The sequence below is a fragment of the Ochlerotatus camptorhynchus genome, unplaced genomic scaffold (assembly GCF_037179485.1).
Source record: "Ochlerotatus camptorhynchus isolate MF236.1 unplaced genomic scaffold, CSIRO-AGI_Acam_v1.1 ptg000244l, whole genome shotgun sequence".
In the NCBI taxonomy this organism is placed as follows: Eukaryota; Metazoa; Arthropoda; class Insecta; order Diptera; family Culicidae; genus Ochlerotatus; species Ochlerotatus camptorhynchus.
The window spans coordinates 1413577-1439184 of NW_027040734.1; the positions used below are offsets into that span (position 1 = coordinate 1413577).

Consider the following 25608-nt stretch of genomic DNA (forward strand, 5'->3'; position numbering starts at 1 on the left):
TTCCGGCCGTCTTTGGCGACCCGGAAATATGGTAACAGTTCATGGTTCTTCTCGGGATTTCCCGAGAATTAGAAAATTTAGAAATCTTGTGATCAGATAGCTGTATCAGATTTTTTTTTAACTTTCTCTTGAACCACAGACAAACATACGTAACTCTTAACTTTCAATTTACTAGTTGCGCGAGTCCCCCACCACAGCACTGACATCGGATCACTTTGACGTTTCGATGCATTCTGTCGAACTTGTATGCAACATTGTTTGTGGCTTGGCAAGCAGCTTTTTTCCGCGAATAACTCGTGCGATGTCGTTAGTGAGTTCCGTGACGATATGTTTAAGGGAAATTTATTTAAAGAGTTACGTCTGCTGGTCTGTGGTTAAACGATACATGAAGAACTGTGGCTTCCACTGGAATCGTATTCCGTCTTCTTTTGACGTTGCTAGGAAGTTTCTTCTATTTTCCCCGGAAACTACCACCAGCAGAAGATATCTTTTTTCCAATTGCTTCCAAAAATGTTCTTCTCCAAACTTCTTCTGGGGCAGCCCTCCAACCGGAAAATCAAGTGAAGATCTGGCTAATAAATTAGAACGGTCACTTCCAACCCAAAAACGCACTCTTCCAAAACTAGTGAAACATCCCAAATCAAAAACTAAACTATACAGCACATAGCGAACGCACCACAGTTGGAAGCTATTCTGCCGCTTTTCGCATAATAGTTCCATGTAAATAGGAATCCCATAGGTCATGAGACTGTTATACAAATAGCGGAAATATTGTTCTTTATAAACAGCTCTCCGTAGGTCCTCTACGATAAACATAGACAGCATTTCAGCATAACAACTCCTAGTAAAAGTTGCGCTAGGAACTATATTATACACTATACAAAGCTAACGTTTCTAGTTGATCCGATTTTTTTGTTCTGATATAAGGGAACCACAAAACAGCGGAGCTGTTTGTGTTTTTGATTTTTGTTGTTTTATTTTTTTGTGTGTAGAAAACATACGCTTCCTTATCATCCTTTTCCTAGTTGCTATCACGTGGAAGCGAGCAGTAATCCATACATTGTGTTTCTATCTTTAGTATCGGTTGTTTAATATTTGGTAATAAATCTACGCTTCAATGTTGGAACCCTGTTTGAATACGCAATTGTTTGGATTATATGCCTACGTCAATACTGAATGCAAATGCTGCCTTTATGCGTTTGTGTTTCTTACGTTTGGTAACTCAACTTGAAACAATCCAGAACTAGGTTGTAAAATGAAACGAACTAAGAGATCTAACGGCAACTGTAGTACCTTGCGGAGGGACTACCTTCAAAGCAAAGAAGATTGAACCTTGGGAAATCACAGATTAGTCAATTGTAAAGATTGTTATTGTTAACAAATAAATAAATGCGTTTATAAATACTGTTGTGAAATTAGTGGATTCTTGTAGTGTAACTCCTAAATATATTATTCATTCCTCCTTTCTTTTGGATTAGTCCAGCTTGGTAAACTATCGTTCTACGAAATCCTCTCTTTAGCATAATAAAATGAACGTCTCAACAAAGCACTCTTTTCAGGGCAGTTGATCCTACCCTTCTTAACTCTTAACAACGTGTTTGTGTGTGTGTGAACTACATCGAGTAAAAATGCTATGATCATGGGCAATTACCCTTTTCCTCTGTATGATACAATCTTCGGTCTCTGCTCCAGTCCGATCTTACCATCTCATCGCTATTAACGACACTATGAAATCTAACAAACTGACAGGAACTGCCCGAGTGGACCTCCGGTCTCTCCCGGTCTCGATGTTCTTTTCTTATGTCTCTGTACTAGTCTTAATTCTAAATACACACTGCCTCAACATTGGATTTTTGTTTACATTCTCGATGTGTTAATTTTCTTTTCCTAAAGCTTAACCGAAATATTCAACAACTCCTGGTTTCTCATGGAACCTTAGCACAGTTTTGTTTTTTTGGGGAAATTTTGTAACTGTTATAGTTATAAATTTTTGGTCGCTTGGCGTGTCCCCAGCTTCGACTTGGAACACAAATTCTCAACACGAATGATGCTCTATTGATAAGTCAATTTTCAATTCCTTTTCAAAGCGGGTTCGAATGCTGCATTGGTTTTCGATTGCTGCCACACTTTTGTGCATTTAGTAGATTTTTTTTAGTAGCTCGTGTACTTACGGTCTGTGCAGTTTCGATTACTATTAGTTACCGATCGTATTTCGGCGCCGTCGGAATACCAAGGCAAAAATCGAACGCAACCGCCACCAGCGGCTGCGCCGTCGGGAGTGAAGCTTCTCGGAACTGGAACCACCGTTGAGGTCCTGGAACCAAGATGACATAAATAGAAATTACATTATTTTGAAATCTTCAAGCACATTTATCGCTCACCCTCTGCGCTTCCTTTCTCCGAATCTCACGGACCAGTGAGAAGAACGCTTCGTCTATGTAATGCCGCAGAGCGGCCGATGTTTCGTAGAACGGGCATCCAAACTGTTTCGCCAACGTTTTGCCTTCCTCTGTCGAAACCTACGAAAGGAAAGTAAAAAGAGTTGATTTCCCAAAACTTCGCCTGGGAGAGCGTCAATCACCAACCTTCCGTTGAGACTGCAGATCCAACTTGTTGGCAACCAGCACCAACGGGATGTCCTCGGTGAGTCGAACCCGGGCGATCAGTTTCCGATATTCGGACGCCTCCTGAAAGCTGTGCCGATCGGTAACGGAGTAGCAAATGATGAATCCCTCGCCGCACCGCATGTACTGATCCCGCATCGCGGTGAACTCGACCTGGCCGGCAGTGTCGAGAATGTCCAGCAGGGCCGCCTCCCCATCGATGACCGCCTGCTGTTGGTACGAGTCCTCAATCGTCGGATCGTGGTAGTCCAGGAAGCTGTGGCTGACGAACTGAAGCGTGACGGCTGCAAATAAATGGTATATTTTTTTTTCTCATCAGAAATGTAATGTATTTTTAGTGCTAAGGATTGTTCAGACTATAACAGAGTTTTAACCAGTTGTAATAATTATCGACAAGAAAAATGTCAGCAAGATAGGCTAGTAACATGTTAAAGACTGTACTCGAAAAAAAGGCAACAAACAAAAATGATCACCAAAAATTCATTTTAAGCCGGATATTTTTGAAACTCTCAGGGAATAAATAAACACATATTAGCTATGTTTTTGCAAAGTTGGTTTATTCAACCTCCTCTCCTAGGCTAAATGCCCGCACCTTGGACTTAACGCTACCCATCAAATCCTGTGCAACAATTGCGCCATCTTTCTTACAGACTTTCATCTACTCTTTCTTCAAATTCTTGTCGTTTTTAGAAGACCTTCCCTGTTTTCCGGAGCTTGCCCTTCATAATCGCCCAGAATTTTTTCTATTCGGCGAAGTTCTGGCGAAGGATTTGCATCCTTCGGCACAAAAACAACATCGTTGACTTCGTACCACTCCATCACCGGTTTCGCGTAATGGCACGATGCCAGATACGGCCAAAACAGAGTGTCACCTTCGTGGGACCGGACGAAGGAAAGCAGGCGCTTTTGGCATTCTTCTTTATATATTTGGGCGTTGATGGTGCCGGTCGTTATGTACGGCTTGCTGAATTTGCCGCACCCACAGATCGCCTGCCACATTGAGTAAACCTTGGCAAATTTTTCGAGTTTCTTCTTCCGGAACATCCAGGCGGCACTTGCCGACGAAAAACGTCTCGACGTCCTTTATGATGCATTTCGGCTGCACCAACCACTCGCGGTACAGCTTCCTGGTGCGGGATTTGGCCACCGTATTCTGTTTATCGGTTCGGTGAGGCGCCTTCCTTACCTCGAAGACATGAAGCCCGACTCGTTTCATTGTCTGCTGGACGAACCAGACAGAAGAATTGACCTTCTTGGCCACGTCCCGAATCGAAAGGTTCGTATTGCGCTTGAAGTACTCCCTCACCTTCCTTGCGTTCACGGGGTCGGTCGTCTTCGTTTTTCTTCCGCTACCAGCTCGCCGCTGGGTCGTCTGGGGCTCGTTGAACAATTTTACCACACGGGACAGGTAAGTTCCGATTCTACACATTGTAATTTCATTTTTATACCTGTGATCTTGACATTTTTACCTAGGGGATGAGTACTTAAGGGGGTTAGGTTTTTGATAAGTCTTTAGTGGGAATGACACTGATGAAGTCATTGAAGACAAATTGTCGATTCCAAACTGTTTTGCTTGGAAGTTATCTCGATAACCACTTGACAGATTGTGACGAGATCTTGCACATGCAAACACTGCACTCTAAACTAGTTTTACTACTAAATTTATCTGATGAGCCGGACACCATTACGCCATTACACGGACAGACCTTTGCAAGAATCGATGTAGATAACACGATGATCATCAAAGCAGCTTACCGGCTTAAGTCAGCCCACAATTCGGGGCCAGACGGAATACCGTCCAACCATATCGAATGCTTGCTGTCACCACTTCGTGATTTGTTCCAGCTGTCGTTATCGTGTACAAAAAAGGCAGTAGGCACAATATCGATAACTACCGTGGCATCACTTCTCTGTGTGCTGTTTCGAAATTGTTTGAGTTGGTCGTAATGGAGCCTTTATTTGCTCATTGTAAACAGTATTTGAGCGATGACCAACATGGTTTCGTACCCGGCCGTTCAACAACTACGAACTTGCTGTGTCTTACGGATTCAAACAGACGTTATTTATACTGATCTATCGGCAGCATTCGACAAGATTAACCATGGTATCACTAAAGGGTGATACGGTCAAAATTTGGTCAAGGGAAAACGCGTGTAAATCGGTGAAATCGTTTATTTAAAAAATCAAATTAAATTTCTTTTTCAAGTTCAATTAGTATAAAATTCAGGAAAAATATTCAGTTAGGCTTCCGCTTTTCCAAATCCGAATTGCCGGGCCTTACGTTTGACCCTTGCCATCAGATTTTGTACAGCCACCTTGTCCACCTTCTTCGCCACAGAAAGCCAGTTTGCCTTGAACTGCTGCTCGCCCTTAGCAGTTTTTTGGTCTTCTTTAGGTTCCGCTTGACAATAGCCCAGTATTTCTCAATTGGGCGGAGCTCTGGCGTGTTGGGAGGGTTCTTGTCCTTGGGAACCACCTGCACGTTGTTGGCGGCGTACCACTCCATGGCCTTTTTACCGTAATGGCAAGATGCCAAATCCGGCCAAAACAGTACGGAACAACCGTGTTTCTTCAGGAAAGGCAGCAGACGTTTATTCAAACACTCTTTCACGTAAATTTCTTGGTTGACAGTCCCGGAAGCTATGAAAATGCTGCTTTTCAAGCCACAGGTACAGATGACTTGCCAAACCAGATATTTCTTTGCGAACTTTGACAGTTTCATGTGCTTGAAAACATCTGCTACCTTTCCCCTTCCTTTTGCCGTATAAAACTCCTGTCCCGGAAGCTGCTTGTAGTCGGCTTTGACGTAGGTTTCGTCGTCCATTACCACGCAGTCAAACTTCGTCAGCATCGTCGTGTACAGCCTCCGGGATCGCGCTTTGGCCGTCGTATTTTGTTTATCATCGCGATTTGGAGTCACTACCTTCTTGTAAGTCGATAGTCCGGCTCGTTTTTTGGCTCGATGCACGGTTGTAGACGATACACCCAGCTTATTTGCGGCATCTCGGAGAGAGAGGTTAGGGTTTCGCTTGAAACTACCGGCAACTCTCTTTGTCGTCTCAGCGGCTTCCGGTTTTCGATTTCCCCCCGATCCAGACTTCCTGGCTGTCGACAAACGTTCCCCAAACACTGTAATTACATTTGTAACGGTTGATTTGGCAACTTTTAGCGATTTTGCCAACTTTGCGTGCAAGTAGCTCGGATTTTCGCGATGCGCGAGCAAAATTTTGATACGCTGCTCTTCTTGCTTGGACGGCATTTTGACAACTGAAGAGTGAATTCCAAAATCAAAATAGGAGCAACATTCTACACACACACACCTTCAAAATGAGGGGTGTTCAGGTTTTTTAAATGCAAAATTGAAAGAAATACGTCAAGTTGATATTGACCAAATTTTGACCGTATCACCCTTTAGGAGTGGATGCATACGATTTGCTTGTTTATTTGCAACTAACTGATCTGACTCTTGTGTACTGGTTATATGAGGTGTACAGAGAATAGCTACGAGTAAAACTCTACAAACATCCGAACGTTCGTTCGCCCGATCATTCGGAACGATGATAAGAAGAGATAACAGCGATTTATAGAGATATGTCCCTACCCTAGTACTGCACGGTTATAGAGTGCATGGGGTTTAAAAGGTAAATTCAATTTTAGCCTATTTCAATTCTGAACATAGCCGGCCACCGTTGAAAAGTTCAATTTTCAAACAATTTCTAATTTCCTAACACTACTAGGCGATCGATTGAGCAAAACTGTATAATTCTAACAACTATTAACACATATGATATGTCTCCATCGCATTGAGGACTCGGTGGACATCGGTAACTCCTCGATCAGCTGATTGCCGACCGGCCTTCGTTCGATGGAATCCTGAGCTGGCTTCGTACCCTGGCGCTGACTTCGGAACTAAGCTGGTGAAGCCTGACGGAAATCCTTGGGGATGATTGCAGTGTTCGAAGGGAGTGTTCGTACCTTTGTTGGAAGTGCATCGAGGCCAGTCATTGGTTTGGGAAGCCAGGGATCATCGGAGGACCAGGGTGCCAGTGGAGCCAGTCTCGGTGGTGTTATTGCGGTCGAGAATGAAAAGAAGCATTAGTTTTGTGCTAACTGTTAGAATATTGGACAACACATAAGCGCCGCAGCGCTGGGCATGCTGTTACATCTCGGATAGAAGATCGTTGGTCCCAGCGGATGCTGGTTGCTGCACAGGAAGCACACAAACCTTCGTGATTGCGCGCCGGTATTCGCCATCTTGGGTTCGGACGGAGACTACCTGGACGTTTCCATCATCTCCGCGAAATATCTGGGTCACGCGGCCACAGCGCCACTTGAGCGGCGGAAGATTGTCGTCCTTTAGCAGCACCATCGTCCCGATGCTGATGTTATCCCGCAAGCGAGTCCACCTCGTGCGGGGGTGGAGTCCGGAAAGGTAGTCCATGCTCCAACGCTTCCAAATGCGTCGGACGAATTCTTGAGTTTGCTGGTAACGGTCGAGACGATTTGTCGGCACTTTTTCATAGGATGGTTCTGGGATGGAAACCAGTGGACGATGAACCAGAAAAATGACCTGGAGTTAGAATTTCCAAATCCTCTGGGTCGGACGTCAGCTGAGTCAACGGACGGGAGTTTAGGCAGCTCTCTATCTGCGTCAGGAACGTTTCGATGTCGTCCTTGAGCAGCACTGTTGTCCCGATTGTAGCTTTAAAATGTTTCTTGAAGGACTTCACAGCAGCCTCCCAAAGTCCGCCAAAATTGGGAGAGCGCGGGGGAATGAACTTGAAGTGGATTCCTTCTTCACCACAGTAAGTGGTTACAGCGTGCTTGTGCTGCTGCGAGCGGAATTGTTCGTGTAGTTCCGCTAGCGTTTGTGATGCACCTACAAAGTTCTTAGCGTTGTCGCATTCGATGACTGCTGGCCTGCCACGCCGGGCAACGAATCGTTTCAGGGTAGTGATGAACGCATTTGTCGAGAGATCCGCTACAAGCTCGATGTGCACCGCCTTTGTCGCAAGGCACACAAATATTGCGACGTAGCACTTGACAGGAGACGATTTCCTCGGAGCGTGCCGATAGAAGAGTGGCCCACACAGATCGACACCAGTGTTAAAGAACGGAAACGTTGGTGTGACGCGTTCAGCTGGTAGATCGCCCATTATCTGTTCGAGAGCAGTGGGTTTGCAGCGAAAGCACTTTAGACAAGCATGAACTACCTTCCGCGCCAGGTTGCGTACTCGCAGTGGCCAGTATTTCTCTCGTACGCTTGCGATGAGTAGCTGTGGACCAGCATGTAGCAACTTTTCGTGATAGGAGGTTATGATAAGCTCCGTAAGTGGATGGTGCGTGGCAAGAATGATCGGATGCTTCCGGTCTTCGGAAACAGGCGCGTTTCGAAGCCGGCCACCGATACGCAGAATGCCGTCGACGATGATCGGAGAGAGTGATTTCAACTTTGAGTTCGGCTTGACTTGTCCATCGGAACGAATGGCTCGTAGATCGTTCGGAAATGACTCGGCTTGAGCGAAGCGAACGAGAGTGTAGGTTGCTTGGTTGAGTTCCGTGGTTCGGAGAAATCCCTTCATTTGATCCTGTCGGTTAGCAGGCTTGCAATTATGGCTAAATCTTCGTAAGTAAGCCACCAGACGAACTAGCGATGGAAAGGATGATCGTAGACTGAGTATTGGGTTTGGAGGTTGGATCTGAACGGGCAGAGCGATCGACCGTTCCTCGAGATCCTCGGACAGAAAATCATCGTCAGCCGTACGAATGTGTGACGGCCAAAACCTGGACGTTTGCCTGAGCCTGGTTGGACCATGCCACCAGATATCCGAATCCTTCAGTTGTGTTGGTAGCATTCCACGGGAGATGATGTCCGCCGGGTTTTCTAGGCCAGCCACATGTCCCCAATTGCCACGCATAGTGATGTGCTGTATTTCGGAGACCCTGTTTGCTACAAACGTCTTCCATTGTGATGGTGTTCCAGCTAACCAATGTAGCACGATGGTGGAGTCAACCCAGTAGAAGCACTTTAGATCAATTTTCAAACTGTGCTGGACTTTCTGGAAGAGGTGGCTGAGGAGCAATGCACCAGAAAGTTCCAAACGTGGAAGACTGATCTTCTTTTGATTTTTGCTGTTTCCCAGTGGAGCGACCTTTGATTTGGAGGTGAGGAGCTGTACGGATATTTCGCCACTGGGTGACACCACTCGGAGATAGATGCAGGCACCGTATGCTCGTAGAGAAGCATCGCTGAATCCGTGTGCCTCTATGACGACTGGTTGTGGAATTGGTATCACCCAACGTGGAACAGCGATTGTTTCGACCGCTGTTAATTCGCTCCTAAACCGCACCCAGCGTTGTTGGAGCTCTTCTTCCAATGGTTCGTCCCAAGTCTTCTTATTCATCCAGAGTTCCTGTATGAAGCACTTGGCAAGTACGATGACGGGCCCTACGAGTCCCAGAGGGTCGTACGTTTTGTGATGACATCATCTTTGTTCCATTTTGGTACGTGGAACCCGAGTTCGTCGGAGGAGGGGGTCCACTTGAGTCCCAGAGTTTTGACGGAAGAAGTCGAATCAAGGTCGAGTACCGAGCGTTCGTCTCGAAGATGCGCTGGGATGTGTTCGAGTATTTCCGGTGAGTTTGAAGCCCATTTACGAAGGCTGAACCCAGCTGTTTGGAGAAGCTGTAGCAGTTGGCTGCATAGCACCTTTCCTTCTTCCACATCGTCGACCCCGCTAATCATGTCGTCCATGTAGAAGTCGTTCGCAAGAACCCTTGAAGCAGCCGGATGAGACGACTGACCCTGCTTTGCGAGCTCCTGGAGACACTTTGTGGCGAGATAGGGTGCGGCAGAGGTCCCGTAGGTGACTGTTTTGAGCTGGAAGATTCGGATAGGTCCATCAGGTTTGTCTAGCCACAGAATCTGCTGGAGAAGGCAGTCGAGAAAATATACCCAGATCTGACGGTACATTTTTTCTACGTCGGAAATTATGGCGTATCTCGGCACACGAAATCGCATGGTGATGCACACAAGGTCCTCTTGCACTACCGGTCCCACCATCAAAGCGTCGTTCAGTGAGATTCCAGTATCGGTGGCACAAGACGCGTCGAACACTACACGAAGTTTAGTGGTGAGACTGTCCGGACGTACGATGCAATGATGCGGAAGGTAGAAGGAAGCGGACGAGGACAAAGAGTCTTCAGATACTTCCTGCATGTGCCCCAACTGGAGATATTCTTGTATGAACTCCGAGTAAGCTGTTTTGAGCAAAGGGTTCGCTTCGAGGCGGCGACTCAGCGAAAGGAGCCGGCGTTTAGCAACCGGGTAGGAGTTTCCAAGCTGTTGTAGGACCTCAGGCTTTTTTGGCAAAGTAACCACGAAACGACCATTATTGTCTCTAGTCGTAGTAGCAGCAAAATGAGCTTCGCATGACGATTCTTCGACGGACATCGTACTGGAAGACTGACACGACTCTATCTCCCAAAATCTGGTTAACTGATCCTCTACCGCTTGAGTACTGCACACATGAGCAACCACATTTGAAGTTGGCGGTTGGTTCAATCCAACTCTACCTGAGACGACCCAGCCGAGCATGGTTTTCTGCAGCACCGGTTTTCCTGGACCCAGTTTCAAGAAACCTTCTAGGAGAAGATCGTAGTAAATCTCCATTCCGATGATCATGTCTACAGATGCTGGCTCGTGGAACTTTGGATCTGCAAAGACGATATCAGATGGCCATTCCCAGTTGGTAGTATCCACCGCGTTGGACGGTAGGTCTCGCGTTATTTCGCTGAGGACATGGAACTTCAAGTCTGCACTGAAATTGGTGCAATGGGAACGGATGCTGAGGATGACAGAGTGAGTAGACACAGTCGTAGATCTCCCGATGCCACCGATGGTATGATGATCCTTAATCTTTCGAGTATGCAACCGTTGTACGAGATGTTCGGAGATTACATTGAGCTGCGAGGCCGAATCAAGCAGAGCTCTGGCCCACAGTAGGTATCCGTTGGAATCGATGATCTTCACTAAAGCTGTCTGAAGCAGGACCGTTGATGAAATCGGGCGGACGTTGGCAACCAAGGAGGTGGAGCAGTGGCTGAGCGACGGAGTGACAACTGGAACTGATGGAACTACAGGAGTGGCTGACGTAAGAGTATTGGTCGGAACACCTTGAGCGCTTCGAGGGTTCTGAGCTTGGGATTGCGTTTGTTCGGAATTGGGTGGACTTTGAATTGGCTTTGAAGCTTGTAGTTGGTTTGGATTGCGATTACTATTTTGTTGGTGAAGCATTGTGTGGTGTTTTTGGCCACAAACACGACACGCACTGGATGGACAGCATTTAACCTGGTGATCAGGAGAAAGGCAATTGATGCAGAGAGCCTTCAGTTTCACTAGCTCGTACCTTTCTGAGACAGAGGAGTTACGAAATGCATCACACTTGAAGACAGAGTGCAATATCTGCTTGCAAAATGGACAAGGTTTCGATGAGGAACTTACGACCGAATGAATGTTACTAATTTTCAGTTTTTGCGTTCGACCGGACGGTGGGGGATCGGAGCTGCGAGATTTCGCAGGTGAGATTGACTGGAGGACCATGGCATGACTTCTCAGGAACTCGATGAGATTTTTGTACTCCGGAACATCGGTTGACTTATGGTGATTCTCCCACTGCTTCAGGGTGGATGAATCCAGGCGAGAGTAGACCATGTGTGCCAATAGAACACTCCATCCCTCAGTGTCGATTTCCATCTTTTGAACCATCTTCAGGTTGCGTTCAAAACCATCTATCAGATGCACCAGTGAGTCATAGCATTCCCGTTTGACAGGTTTTATCGAGAAAAGCGAATCTAGGTATGTTTTGACCACTAGCTTTTTGTTGTCGAAGCGTTTCTGGAGCAACTCCCAAGCTACCGAATATTTCGCCGAAGTGATCTCGATAGACTCCACGATACGTTTGCCTTCCTTCGTTAGAGATCCTACAAGGTAGGAAAGTTTGTCAACTTCAGACAAACTAGGGTTGGAATGGATAAGACTCTTGAACGAGTCTCGAAAGGATAGCCAATCTGCAATTGTGCCATCGAAGGAAGGCAGTTTGACTTCAGGGAGTTTTATTCTCGATAGGATCGGGTTAGTATTTGGGTAGGCCGAACCAGATGCAACGGCTGCAGGAATTGGGGGATTTGCTTTGCGATCAGCTGCTGCTAGAAACCCAATCACCTTGACGTAGTTTTTCTCAAACGTATAACGAACTTTACGATACGCCTCTTCCTTTTCCTCTGCTTCTTCATCCTCGTCGATCAACTCCAACTTCAATCTAACAGTTTGAAAATGGGAGAAAACCTCATTCAATCGATTTTTCCATCCTTCGATTTGATATTTGTCCCGCTCTTCATTATACTCCTGCATAAAATGCAGCACGTTTTCCATAGTGTCGAAGCAGAAACGTTCTTGCTTAAGAAGCGACTTAGAAGCGGGTGCCATGTCGATCATCAACCACCGAAAACCCCACAAAATATCGAAACCAAATCGAAACTCTAGAACAAATTCCAAATATGCCAATTATCTTGCTGGCTAGCGATCAATTGCGGTTTCTTTTTCAACAACGGATCATAAATCACGAGAAATTTGTTTGCCACCACCTCGTGTTAGTACCTCGCATATCCTCAAACCAAAGCTCAAATTTTGATCATTGAACAAGCAAAACGCAAAAGTCTATCCGATGAATAGATTAGTATTGTACATGCAGTCTACTTACAGTAGGCCAACCCGGGGGAAGGGTACGATCGATCGTTTGAAAGGTCCTATCCGTCCGAGTGCGCTGACCCTTTTGTTCAGGCTGATGATCCCAAGCCTAGCCACCTTCACGCCGTCGATATGCCCCAGCCACGCGTGGTGCGAATTTTGTGGAAAGGTGCACTTCAATTTTTTTTTCTTTTTCCGAACTTAGCGGTATGATCACTGTTTCTTTCCCGTTCCGTTATAATTTCGATGCAATTTCACTTTGAATTTCTGTTCTGTTGTTCGATAGTTCACTGCACTTTTTCAGTCGTGCAAACTGAGCAGAGTCAGAATTTAGCACCTACGTTCAGTCCAACAAGTGGGGTTTGTTCACCTTTTTTCAGTCGCGCAGACTGAATAAAGTCCGTATTGTCCGTACAATCACTTTGTTTCACGGTATCACGGTACTCTCACTTTTAAACTGGCGTGTAAATGATGTTTAACGCGAACCGAATTTCACGAATTATAGGCACTATTCGTGAACTGACTATGTTTCGCACTAACGCGAACCGACTATACGATGACACTTTGACCGGCACCAAGAATCCGGTTCGAAGGACTATTTATTATGTACGAAAAAGAAACTAATTTGGTCCGGTCTTAGTGTAAGAGAATGAATTTTCTTTATTGCTCGCTTCAATATCCGACAGAGATATAGGAGTGGATGCATACGATTTGCTTGTTTATTTGCAACTAACTGATCTGACTCTTGTGTACTGGTTATATGAGGTGTACAGAGAATAGCTACGAGTAAAACTCTACAAACATCCGAACGTTCGTTCGCCCGATCATTCGGAACGATGATAAGAAGAGATAACAGCGATTTATAGAGATATGTCCCTACTCTAGTATTGCACGGTTATAGAGTGCATGGGGTTTAAAAGGTAAATTCAATTTTAGCCTATTTCAATTCTGAACAGATCAAATAAACCGAAGCTATGCTGCTCATTTGCTAGTGAGCCACGATAGTGAAGCGTCCCATTTAAAGTTGCTACAGCAGGAACTATTCGTTGGGATGGTGGACCTCCCCATAGTGCCACTATTTGAGGAGCATACATTGCTGGATTACGCCGTACTGGCGAGAAAGTTAAGATCTTACTATCCTACTAGGAGTCAATGATTTTTTTAACTCTACATAGATTTCGTGCTTTTAGGCTTCAGATGATGATGGAGGATTGCAAAACACTCGCTTCGTTACCTTTATGTTCTATGGAGGCAACCAGATGACTCGATGAAGCAGAAGTCTGAGAAGTTTGTCAAGGGGGGATACGCATTTTAATATTGTGAAATAATAATTTATGCAACTCTCACAATAACAAGAACACTTCATAAAACAGCAAAAAAGGTTATCTTCCATTTAATTCCACTTAATTAATTTTGGTATCCATGACAGATACGTATTTCGACTACAATGTGCAGTCTTCATCAGTGTCATTCCCACAAAGAACTTATCAAAATCTAACCCCCCTTAAGTACTCATCCCCTAGGTAAAAAAAGTCAAGATCATAGGTATAAAAATGAAACTACAATGTGTTGAATCGGAACCTACCTAACTAATAAAAACCATGACGAAACTGTCATGGATACCAAAATTAATTAAGTGGAATTAAATGGAAGATAACCTTTTTTGCTGTTTTATTTAGCATTCCGCTAACAACCCAATTTCATTACTTCAAGAACACTTCATTAGCTTGTTTATATTTTGCAAACATAAATCCAAAGCTAAATTGTATAAATTGAATCCAAAACAGTCCAAATCAATATTTTAACATTCCACAACCGTTTCTGAAAGTTTACAGCAGTATTTTCAGGCCGTGGAGCATGCTCACTGATATTAGATAAACAAACAAATTAAATTTGTTTAGCAACGGTGGTAACCTAGGTGGTAATAACGCTAAATATTTCTTAAGTATTTTTAAGTATTTGTAGGTATCTTAGATATCAGCAAGAACTTTCTGTGTAGAACGCGAGAAATACAAAGTTTAGAGTGGGATGCCCCTAGGCTCAAGACATAAATGCTGTACACCTTCAAACAACCGACGCACAGACAAACAGACATAACAATCGCAAGTTGTTCATCGAACAAGCATTGAACGGTCAATTTAAAAGTATCGTAGTTGGTAGTACCGCCACCTGTGGCACGCATAGTCAATTTCCTTGCGTTTGACGTTTACACATTACCGCCATCTGTTCATCGTACTACCCACCACAGTGACTCAACAGATGGCGGTAATGTTTTCGACGATGTTTTACATTGAGAAATATTCAACGTGTTATGTCTGTTTGTCTGTGACCGAGGTATACGATTTTTTGTAAAATTTGCCTGACATTAACGTTTTTAGTATTAAGTTTTATAAAGTTGTTCAACTGAATATTTAAAAAAAAAATTCTTCGATCGGTTTTGGCCCAGCCAAGTTGGTATCACGCATCTTTGCTGCAAAAAGTCGAACTAATTTTATCCACCAAATTATAGTCCTAACTAAGTCAGGAATCGTTGCTGGAGACGTCAATCAAATCAAGTGACGCAATCGTTTGCGTTGGGTGGTATATTTTTGGATAGAAATAAAAAAAGCATCCCGCCCGATTCCCTGCTTCAAACGGTCACCTAACCAATAACAAATAATTCATCACCAGCGCCATCATCATCATTTAGATTTAATATTGATTTTCCATATCGCTCTCCCTTCATCTGCATACCTATAGTTGTTTATTGTGTGTGAAGAAGGTCGATTTTATTTGCCAACAGCCAGGTGGTTTTCTTTTTGCGCACCTATCTGTTGCCTTTATATTGCGGAGGCATCGTATAAAGGATAAAATTGCAAAATTTATGAATGGGGATGAGGAATTTATGACGTTGGTTCGGTCGAGTTCCGCGGAGGAATTCAGTTGAACCTCAAGACGAGATTCTTTTGAATTTCAAAGAGACATTCAGCCGAGTCAAAGAAAGAATTCTGTAGAATCCACTGGAGCAATTCTATCAGATCTCAAGGCGAGATTGAATCGAATCTCAAGACGGGATTCTGTTGAACCCTAAGACCCGTTTCAATAGAATTTTCAGATCAAACGAATCCTAAGATTTCAAGGCGAGATTCTATTGAATCCCAATGCTGTATTCGGTCGAATTCCAAGGAGGGATTCTGTTGAACCTCCAAACGAGATTTTTTCGAATCCTATTTTTTTGAATCCTTAGGCGAGATTCTTTTGAATTTCAAAGCGATATTCTGTCAAATTAAAGGAAGGATTCTGTCGAATCAAAGGAGCAATTCTATCAAATCTCAAGACGGGATTCTGTTGATCCTTAAGACACATGTTAATCGAATTATCAGATAAGATTCAATCGTATCCTAAGATTTCAAGGCGAGATTCTATCGAATCCCAGTAGTTTAATTCAAAGGAGAGAATCTGTTTTCGTTTTTTTTTTATTGTTAAACAAGATTCTTTTGAATTACAAAGAGTTATTCTGTCGAATCAAAGGAGCAATATTATCAAATCACAAAACGATATTGTACCGAATTTCAAGACGGGATTCTGTCTGATTTTAAGGTAGGATTCAATCGAATCCTAAGATTTCAAGGCGAGATTCTATGGAATCCCAATGGTTGAATTCCAAGGAGAGATTTTGTTAAACCTCAAGGTGATATTTCTTCTAATCTCATTTTATTGAATCGTTAGACAAGATTTTTTGAATAGTAAATAGATATTCAAAGGAGCAATTCGAGATCGTATCGAATCTCAAGACGGGATTCTGTCAAATTCGAAGACCCGTCTCAATAGAATTTCCAGGTCAATCGAATCCTAAGATTCGAAGGCGAGATTCTATCGAATCCCAATGGTTGAATTCAAAGCAGGCTTGCTGAAACTCCTCAAACTCACTGGAGGCGTTAAAACACTCTTGTCCTGCGAGTTTAGCCCCAAGAAAAAGAGGTGACGATTGGCTTCTTCCTCTTTTATTTATATCTCTATCTCTATCTTTATCTATCTCTATCTCTATCTTACGCACACGAAATCGTCCAATCAGGAGCTGGTTCACGTTTGACAGAAAAGTGGTTAATTTTCGTCCCCGTATTGTCACCTCTTCTCTTAGGTTTAGCCCAGCCCTCACCTCGCGTGAGTGGCGGTAGGAATAAAGAAGAAGTAATGCTGGGTTTAGACAGGGCAAGTCAGTTGAATTCGACTGACTTGAAGGCGAAGTGAATGTGTAAACCATGCAATTCGACTGACTTGATCAACTCACTTGAATTGAAAAAAGTTGGACCAGGCTCAACTTTTCAAGCCAATTGAATTCAACTGAGTTGATCAGTTGACTTGCCTAATCCAAACCCAGCTTAACCAAAAACTCCTCGAGAGAGAGAGAGGGAGAGTGAACTTCAGCGAGAGGATGATTTGACGTGAGGTGCGCTTTTCGAGACCCCGGATGACTTTTTTGTTCGGCGCAAGAAGCTCAGAGTTCACCTAGAGCGAGAGTAAAGCTGGGTTTAGACTAGGCAAGTGAAATGATCAACTCAGTTGAATTCAATTGGCTTGAAAAGTTGAGCCTGGTTCAACTTTTTTCAATTCGTGTGAGTTGATCAAGTCAGTTGAATGGCATGGTTTACACGTTCAATTCGCGTTCAAGTCAGTTGAATTCAACTGACTTGCCCTGTCTAAACCCAGCTTAAGAGCGTGTGATAGAAAACATGGACATGAATGGCAGCAAACCTCACTCTCATTTTATCCCCCTTCGCTCACAAGCTCTGTAGCAGTAGGCATTCTACTCCTCAGAAAAATGCCACGCTCGGCTCATTAAATTTTCAAACTCGCGAGTGAGCCGCCATCAAGCCTGATTCAAAGGAGAGAATCTGTTGAAAATTAATGCGAGATTTTTTTGAAACGTTAAACAAGATTCTTTTGAATTCCAAAAAGTTATTCTGTCGAATCAAATCTCAAAGCGAGATTGTATCGAATCTCAAGACAGGATTCTGTCAAATCCTAAGACCCGTTTCAATTTCCAGATCAAACGAATCCTAAGATTTCAAGGCGAGATTCTATTGAATCCCAATGCTGTATTCGGTCGAATTCCAAGGAGGGATTCTGTTGAACCTCCAAACGAGATTTTTTCGAATCCTAGTTTTTTGAATCGTTAGGCGAGATTCTTTTGAATTTCAAAGCGATATTCTGTCAAATCAAAGGGAGGATTCTGTCGAATCAAAGGAGCAATTCTATCAAATCTCAAGGCGGGATTGAATCGAATCTCAAGACGGGATTCTGTTGATCCTTAAGACACATGTTAATCGAATTATCAGATAAGATTCAATCGTATCCTAAGATTTCAAGGCGAGATTCTATCGAATCCCAGTGGTTTAATTCAAAGGAGAGAATCTGTTTTCGTTTTTTTAAATTGTTAAACAAGATTCTTTTGAATTCCAAAGAGTTATTCTGTCGAATCAAAGGAACAATTCTATCAAATCTCAAAACGATATTGTACCGAATTTCAAGACGGGATGCTGTCGAATCCTAAGATCCATCTCAATAGAATTTTCAGGTCAATTGAATCCTAAGATTTCAAGGCGAGATTCTATCAAATTCCAATGCTGAGTTCCGTCGAATTCCAACGAGGGATTCCGTAGAACCTCAAGACAAGATTTTTTCGATACTTATTTTTTTGAATCACTAGGCTGTCGAAGGAAGGATTCTGTCGAATCAAAGGAGCAATTCTATCAAATCTCAAGGCGAGTTGAATCGAATCTCAAGGCGGGATTCAGTTGAATCCTAAGACTCATTTTATTTGAATTCCCAGGTAAGATTCAATCACATTCCAAGATCTCAAGGAGATTCTATCAAATTCCAATACTAAATTCGGTCGAATTCCAAGAGCGGATTCCGTTGCGGTTTAACGCGTTTTTTTCGAAGCCTATTTATTTCAATCGAAATTCTGTTAATTTTCAAAGAGATATTCTGCCGAGTCGAAGAAAGGATTCTTTAGAATCCACTGGAGCAATTCTATTAAATCTCAAGACGGGATTCTGTCGAATCCTAAGACCCGTTTGAATCGAATTTCCTGGTAGGATTAAATCGAATAGTAAGATTTAAAGGCGAGATTCTATCAAATTCCAATGCTGAATTTGGTCGACTTCCAAGGAGGAATTCCGTAGAACCTCAAGACGAGATTTTTTCGAAGTCTATTTATTTCAATTGCTAGACGAGATTATCTTGAAATTTAAAGTGATATTCCGCCGAATCAAAGAAAATATTCTGTAGAATCCACTTAGGCAATTCTACCAAATCTCAAGGCGAGATTGTATCGAATCTCAAGACGGGATTCTATCGAATCTCAAGACGCATGTTAATCGAATTTCCAGGTAGGATTAAATCGAATCATAAGATTTCAAGGCGAGATTCTATCGAATCCCAATGCTGTATTCGGTTGAATTTCAAGGAGGGATTCTGTTGAACCTCAAGACGAGCTTTTTTCGAACAGTATTTTTTTTTAAATCGCTAGACGAGATTCTTTTGAATGTCAAAGAGATATTCTGTCGAACCAAAGGAATGATCTTGTATTCAACGGTGAAATTCTATCAGATCTCAAGGCAGGATTGTATCGAATGTCAATATGGGATTCTGTCGAATCTTAAGACGCGCTGTAATCGAATTCAAATGTAAGATTCATTCAAATGCCGTTGAACCACAAGACGAGATTTCAAAGCGATATTCTGCGAATCAAAGGAAGAATTCTGTCAAATCAAAGTTGAGTTGAATCGAATCTCAAGGCGGGATTCGGTTGAATCCTAAGACGCGTTTTAATCGAATTCATAGGTGAGATTAATTCACATTCCAAGGTCTCAAGGCTAGATTCTATCGAATTCCAATGCTAAATTCGGTCGAATTTCAAGAAAGGATTCCGTTGAAATTCAAAACGAGATTTTTTCGAAGCCTATTTATTTCAATCGCTAGACGAAATTCTCTTAAATTTCAAAGAGATATTCTGTCGAGTCAAACAAAGGATTCTTTAGAATCCACTGGAACAATTCTATTAAATTTCAAGGCGAGATTCTGTCGAATCCTAAGACCCGCTCCAATCGAATTTCCAGGTAGGATTAAATCGAATCCTAAGATTTCAAGGCGAGATTCTATTAAATTCAAATGCTGAATTCAGTCGAATTCCAAGGAGGGATTCCGTAGAGCCTCAAGACGAGATTTTTTCGAAGCCTATTTATTTTAATCGCTAGACGAAATTCTCTCAAATTTCATTTTCATTTTCATTTTGCAGCGTTTGGTGGGGCAATGGGAGCGCAAGTCAATCCAAAGCCGAGGATAAAGGACGGGTAATGGCTGAATAGTCTATGCGGACCACTTGAACGCCATGGGAAAAGGAAGGGATTGAAGAGGCCGGTTATTGGGGGGTTTTGAGGAAATTACATATAGTGATGCAAAATGTAAAGAAACCGAAAATCCATCTCCCACTGATTCATCCTTTCACATATATACCAAATTGATATTTTAAAGCAATAATCAAAATAAACAGACAATACATGAAAAGGCTAGTTGCCAGTTGCTTTAAAGGCTAGTTGCTTCCCTAAGCGGACCCTCCGCATCCTAACTCTTCTGTTAATCCACTTAATGCTACTAGGCTGTCTAAATTTTCTTATTTAAATTCGTTTGATGATTATGATATCTCTAGTGTAATTTAATAAATAATTGAAATCTCTAATCTACCTACCATGCTTTATTAAGTACCTGCACTTGCAAATGTAATCTAAAATTTAACGTGTTTCAAGTTGTTTTTGACTTTGACCTATATTTAATATATATTAGTTCGTCCCAGGTGACACCTTCAAGTGACTAAAATGCTTCACTTTGAAGTTAGTTTCCTAGCTGATTTTTAAATTACATAGGGTATATGCTTCAACTACGCTCACACGTTTCCACTATGTCGCACCACAAAAAAACGTATGGTTATGTCACAATAGAAGCACGCCACAGTGGAAATCCCGAGCCATAGTTCAAACACTTATCCCAAATCAAAATGAAGCACATATAAGATAAGTTGCAAAACCATGTACAAAAATGGTGTTTAACATTGTTCCCTGAGTAATACCTCAATGAAAACAACAACGAAAGCTTGACACGCAAGTAGAAGGAGCACTGTTGGGCACTTTCTGAAATATTTCAATAGTATAATTCCCTTGCAAACCTAAATAAATCTATCTGCGTAAAAATAAATAAAATAAGAGTGATTTGCGGCAAAACCCGCCAGTATCGCACCCAACGTCAGTGCCTATACGTAAGCGTACTACAACGCGGCTTTCAAATAAAGGAGTAACAAGTGTGATACTATCACTTCAGGCTAGAACTTTGGTTCTCTTATGCAATGGTTCATCAGAGAGGGGAAGCTCAGTAATCCTCATCGCATGCTCATGACGCTATTCTGTTACGGCATGAGCCAACGATGCCGGACCTAAACCAACCGTCTCCAACGCTCCACTATGAAGCATAAGATTAGGCCCGCCCACCAACGTCCAGGTTAAAAAACTAGCCAAGGGGAGGGTAGACGAAATTCTCTCAAAATTCAAAGAGATATTCTACCGAGTCAAAGAAAGGATTCTTCAGAATCCACTGGAGCAATTCTTTTAAATCTCAAGGCGAGATTCTATCGCATCTCAAAACGGGATTCTTTCGAATCCTAAGACACGTTTCAATCAAATTTCCAGGTAGGATTCAATTGAATCGTAAGATTTCAAGATTTTTTTTTTTTTTTTAATTCTTTATTTAAGAGATTTTTAGCCTTAGGCTAGTTCATCTCTAGATGAGATTTCAAGATGAAATTCTATCAAATTCCAATGCTGAATTCGGTCAAGGAGGGATTCCGTAGAACATCATAACACGAATTTTTCGAAGTCTATTTATTTCAATCGCTAGACGAGATTATTTTGAAGTTCAAAGAAAGTATTCTGTAGAATCCGCTTAAGCAATTCTACCAAATCTCAAGGCGAGATTGTATCGAATCTTAAGACGGGATTCTGTCGAATCCAAAGACGCATGTTAATCGAACTTCCAGATAGGATTCAATCGAATCTTAAGATTTCAAGACGAGATTCTATCGAATCCCAATGCTGAATTCGGTTGAATTCCAAGGAGAGATTCTGTTGAACCTCAAGACGAGATTTGTTTGAATCGTTAGACAAGATTCTTCTGAATTCCAAAGAGATATTCTGTCGAATCAAAGGAGCAATTCCATCAAATCTCAAGGCGAGATTGTATCGAATCTCAAGACGGGATTCTGTCGAATCCTAAGACGCGTTTCAATCGAATTCCCAGCTCAGATTCAATCAAATTCCAAGATCTCAAGGCTAGATTCTATCCGATTCCAATGCTGAATTCGGTCGAATTCCAAGGAGAGATTGCGTTGAACCTAAAGATAAGATTTTTGCTACTCCAGAGGTGGAATTCAGCCGAATTCCAACGAAATTGATTTCCATCGCTGACTAGATTTATTTGTATTCCAAAGAGAGATTCTGTCGAATCTCATGGCGAGGCGAGATTTTGTCGAATCCCGAGGCGGAGTTCTGTCTAATCCTAAGAAGCGGATTAGTTTAAATTTCAAGGTAGGATTTATTTAAATCCTAAGATCTCCAGCACAGAACAGAAGTGGAAGTGTGAACAAATCAGTATATTACAAATTGGGGGAAAATTTGTTTTCACCAAGCGATGCTTGTGGATGCGCTTCACACGGATGTTCTATGAGCACTCACACCATCAAACCATGCTGGCCATTTAAACTGCACGAAAAGTTTGCCTTCTACCGCTAGGTGCGCTAGTGTCAGTATGTTCAAGTCTCCAGGCTAGATTTTCTCGAATTCCAATACTAAATTCGGTCGAATTCCCAGGACATCTCGAATTCCAAGGTGTTATTAAATTGAATTGCAGCAAGATTTTTTTTTTAAATTTTGAGATGAAATTCTTGTGTATTTGAAAGAGAGATTCTAACGAATCAAAGATAGGTTTCTGTCAAATACCGTGGAGTAATTCTATCGTATTTGAAGGTGAGGTTTTATCGAATGCCACGACGAGATTCTGTCGAATCTTAAGACGCGATTCAATTCAATTCCAAGGTAGGATTCCGAATCCTAAGATTTCAAGGCACTGATTCCAATCGAATATCCATATATTTTATTATGAATTTCCATAATTGATTCTGTCGAGTCCCAAGGCACGATTCAATCTAATTCCAAGGTAGGATTACGTCGGCCTCCTTTAGCTCAGTTGATAAAGGCACAGCTACAAAGCAAGACCATGTTGGAGGTGGCTGGATTCGATTCTCGGTCTGGTCTAGGAGTTTTTCGGGTTGCAAAATCTCTCGACATCCCTGGGCATGGAGTATGATTGTACTTGCCACACAATTATACCAATGGAAAAATGGTATAATTGTCTTAATAACTGTGGAAAAGTATTAAGAAGTTGAGACCACGCAATAAGCTAATATGCGATAAGCAGTAAGCTTGAAATGCGAAAAAGAAGGATGATCCTACAACTTTTCATGGAATAGTATAAACATTTCTACAAATTTTCCTTAGTACTGGTATAACCACTCCAAAGCAATTCTGACATGATTTTCTAGAGAACTCCAAAAGAATTTTAATCTGAAGATAATTTCACAGCATTCCAACTAGAATATAAATTGTCCAGTAACGCTGAATTTCATGGATAATTCGAACTGAATTAATATAAAAAGTTTATACTGACGACAACGATATCACTCCAAGCTCCTCCCCTGATACTATCCTTCGACAATGTACCACTCTCCTCGAGTAAGCCGCGAGTATTCGGCCCAACTCCCACTAGACCTTTAATTAAGTAAATTTTGTTACGAAACAATGAACAATTATCGGCTCTGTAAAGCTAACACGATTGAGCCTTTTAAATAAAAGAACTAAATTTAAAAAAAATATGGAAAGTTCGTTAAACTATTGAGGAAAAGTTGAGCGAAAACTTTGAGAATTCAATGACAATTCTGTAAATAATTCTGATTAAAATATCAAAGAAATTCTGATGTAACGCAAAGTACCACAACTCCGCATTTCACCAAAATTTTGCAGTACATATAGGGGAAATGGCCCTAATGTTGGCCTATGGATCTAAGATTGGGCCCATCGCTAAAAATCTGCTATTTATCAATTTTATCTAGATGAACGCGTCATAGAAAATTTAGTCAATTGCTGAATTTATGTATGGGCCCAAATTAGGAGCATTTAGGCCGACGTTACATCGATTTCACCTATTATAATTTAATCTAAATTTATATTTTTCCCACACACAAGTAGTTAAGGCAGGTATCATATACAATTATTCAATCCAAATTATATACTATTTATAATTATTTTAAAAGAAAAAATTGCGCGGAATTACATTACTATTTCCAGGAAATTCTTGTAAAACATCAAATGCATCCCGACAGTAAATTCAAATGAATTCAGATAGCAATTCAAAGTGAATTTGAGTTTGATAGTTCCAAAGGAAGGAACTGTCACAGTAAATAGGGGCTTTCAACAATTATTGATTGAATATGAATCAAGCAGACTATCCCATTCGGAGGAAATTATTTGAGGTAACGGCATCCGAAGGAAATAAAGTAGAGTCTACTGGAAACCGGAAAGCATCCCGGAACCTAATCGTTCCCTACAAGCTTTTACCCCTGCAAATGCGGAGGTGTATGGAGCCTGTTGTCGTCTGTGCCACCCTTCTGTCCCTTCAATGACATTCACCTGTCCCTATTGCCCTTGTTGTTATCGTCATATTTATCACTAAATATGAATGCGTTTCTATGCGTAGATAAACTCTCTCTCTCTCTCTCTCTATTTCTCCCGCAACTTCCTTCCGCACAACCTTGAATCGATCTTCAGGTAGCCGCATCACGGAACGGTTCACCACCGTCAGCAATGAAAACATCGGGAGTAGCTATCTACAATTTCTCTCCAGCAAGAGACACTTTCTCAATTTTGCGCGATAAGCGTCATATTTCTAGTCGGATACGTCATTCTATACGGAGAGCCACCCATCCCATACCACCCATAAACACCACCCACACCCACCGGGAGCGATAGCGCAATGGCCTTTCACACCTACCTGACTTCCCTACGCCGCCATCGCCCAGAATTACAATCTTGTACACCCGCAACCCGCTCCGGGTGGTCAGCGGATTGGTCTGTTGCTTCGAGGTTTCTCCGCTGTCCACCTTGGCCGGATTGTACTCGACCGATTGGGCACGGTTCTTCTTGCGGGCCGTACAGCCAGAGAAATCACCTGCCATTGTGTTGCTTGGTTGGTCCGCCTCGGAAGTCTACTCTATTTTTTTTTCACTCGGAACGCATACACTCCCTACTCATCGGACGAGAACGGTTAACGGGAATCACGGGTCTACACTTCCAGAATATAGCGCCCGGAGCAATGGCTTAACACTGACCGAATCCCGGCGGACAATTTACTTGCACTTCAAAGCAAACAGCACATTTTCTGCCGAAATCAACATATTGCAGTCAGAATAAAATCCCAAATAAATGGTTCTCCTGCCTTTTTTTCACCTTTACGCGAACACTCTCGGTGGTGCTTTTTCCTCCTAATGTAATACCGTCGTCTTCTGCCCGTCGCGAAACACTCCCGATGGAGCATAAATCGAACCGCATACAGAGACGGAACGAACGGAACGAGATGAGAGCACAGCATAAAAACATTACTCCCACTCGCTTTTGCATGCCGTCCCGTCCGTCGTCCACATCGGCATTCACACGCGCACACACACGCACCGCCCGACGAAACGAGAGCATATTGACAGCTAGACGAAAACATAAACAACTTTGGTTGAGTAAACGATAAGTTCTCTCTTTCTGTTAAAATGAAAGACGAGAAGGAGAGAGAGAATAATTATCGTTTCGTAGCTTCCATGTTAAAAGTTCATTCGTTTGAGCTTTGCACGGTCGATCAGATCATTCAAAGTTGAGTCGAGTTGACTCAATTTTGTCAAAATTGATTTACTCAACAGTTTGTTCAATTTTCCGGGCTTTTTTCAGAAAAAAAAATCTTCTCGGATATGAGGAAAATCGATAGAAGTTTCACTCAGTCTATTCGTACAGTCATCCCTCAATGTATGCCGGTGGGTGGATTACTGTATACTCCTAGACTGAGTAAAATTTTTATGGATTTCCTTACATGGCGAATGAGAACGACCCA

The 25608-nt window shown here is 42.4% G+C and overlaps 1 protein-coding gene across 1 annotated transcript; it reads right to left on the minus strand.

Annotated features, from left to right (window-relative positions):
• Positions 1–863: 863 nt before the first annotated feature.
• Positions 864–25069, minus strand: Ric (Ras-related protein interacting with calmodulin). Its single transcript, XM_065226124.1, has 4 exons — positions 24508–25069; positions 2586–2908; positions 2382–2519; positions 864–2314 (listed from the first exon to the last, which is right to left on the minus strand). The coding sequence occupies exons 1-4, from the start codon at positions 24689–24691 to the stop codon at positions 2195–2197; spliced, it is 765 nt and encodes a 254-aa protein (XP_065082196.1). The 5' UTR covers positions 24692–25069; the 3' UTR covers positions 864–2194.
• Positions 25070–25608: the final 539 nt, after the last annotated feature.

Excerpts from the sequence above, each read along its gene's own strand:
- Ric (XM_065226124.1), bottom strand. The coding sequence starts at position 24,691 with ATGGCAGGTGATTTCTCTGGCTGTACGGCCCGCAAGAAGAACCGTGCC. Across the intron at positions 2,909-24,507 it reads TGGCGGCGTAGGGAAGTCAG|CCGTCACGCTTCAGTTCGTC; the intron begins GTAGGTGTGAAA and ends ATTTATTTGCAG. Across the intron at positions 2,315-2,381 it reads GGAGAAAGGAAGCGCAGAGG|GACCTCAACGGTGGTTCCAG; the intron begins GTGAGCGATAAA and ends TCTTGGTTCCAG.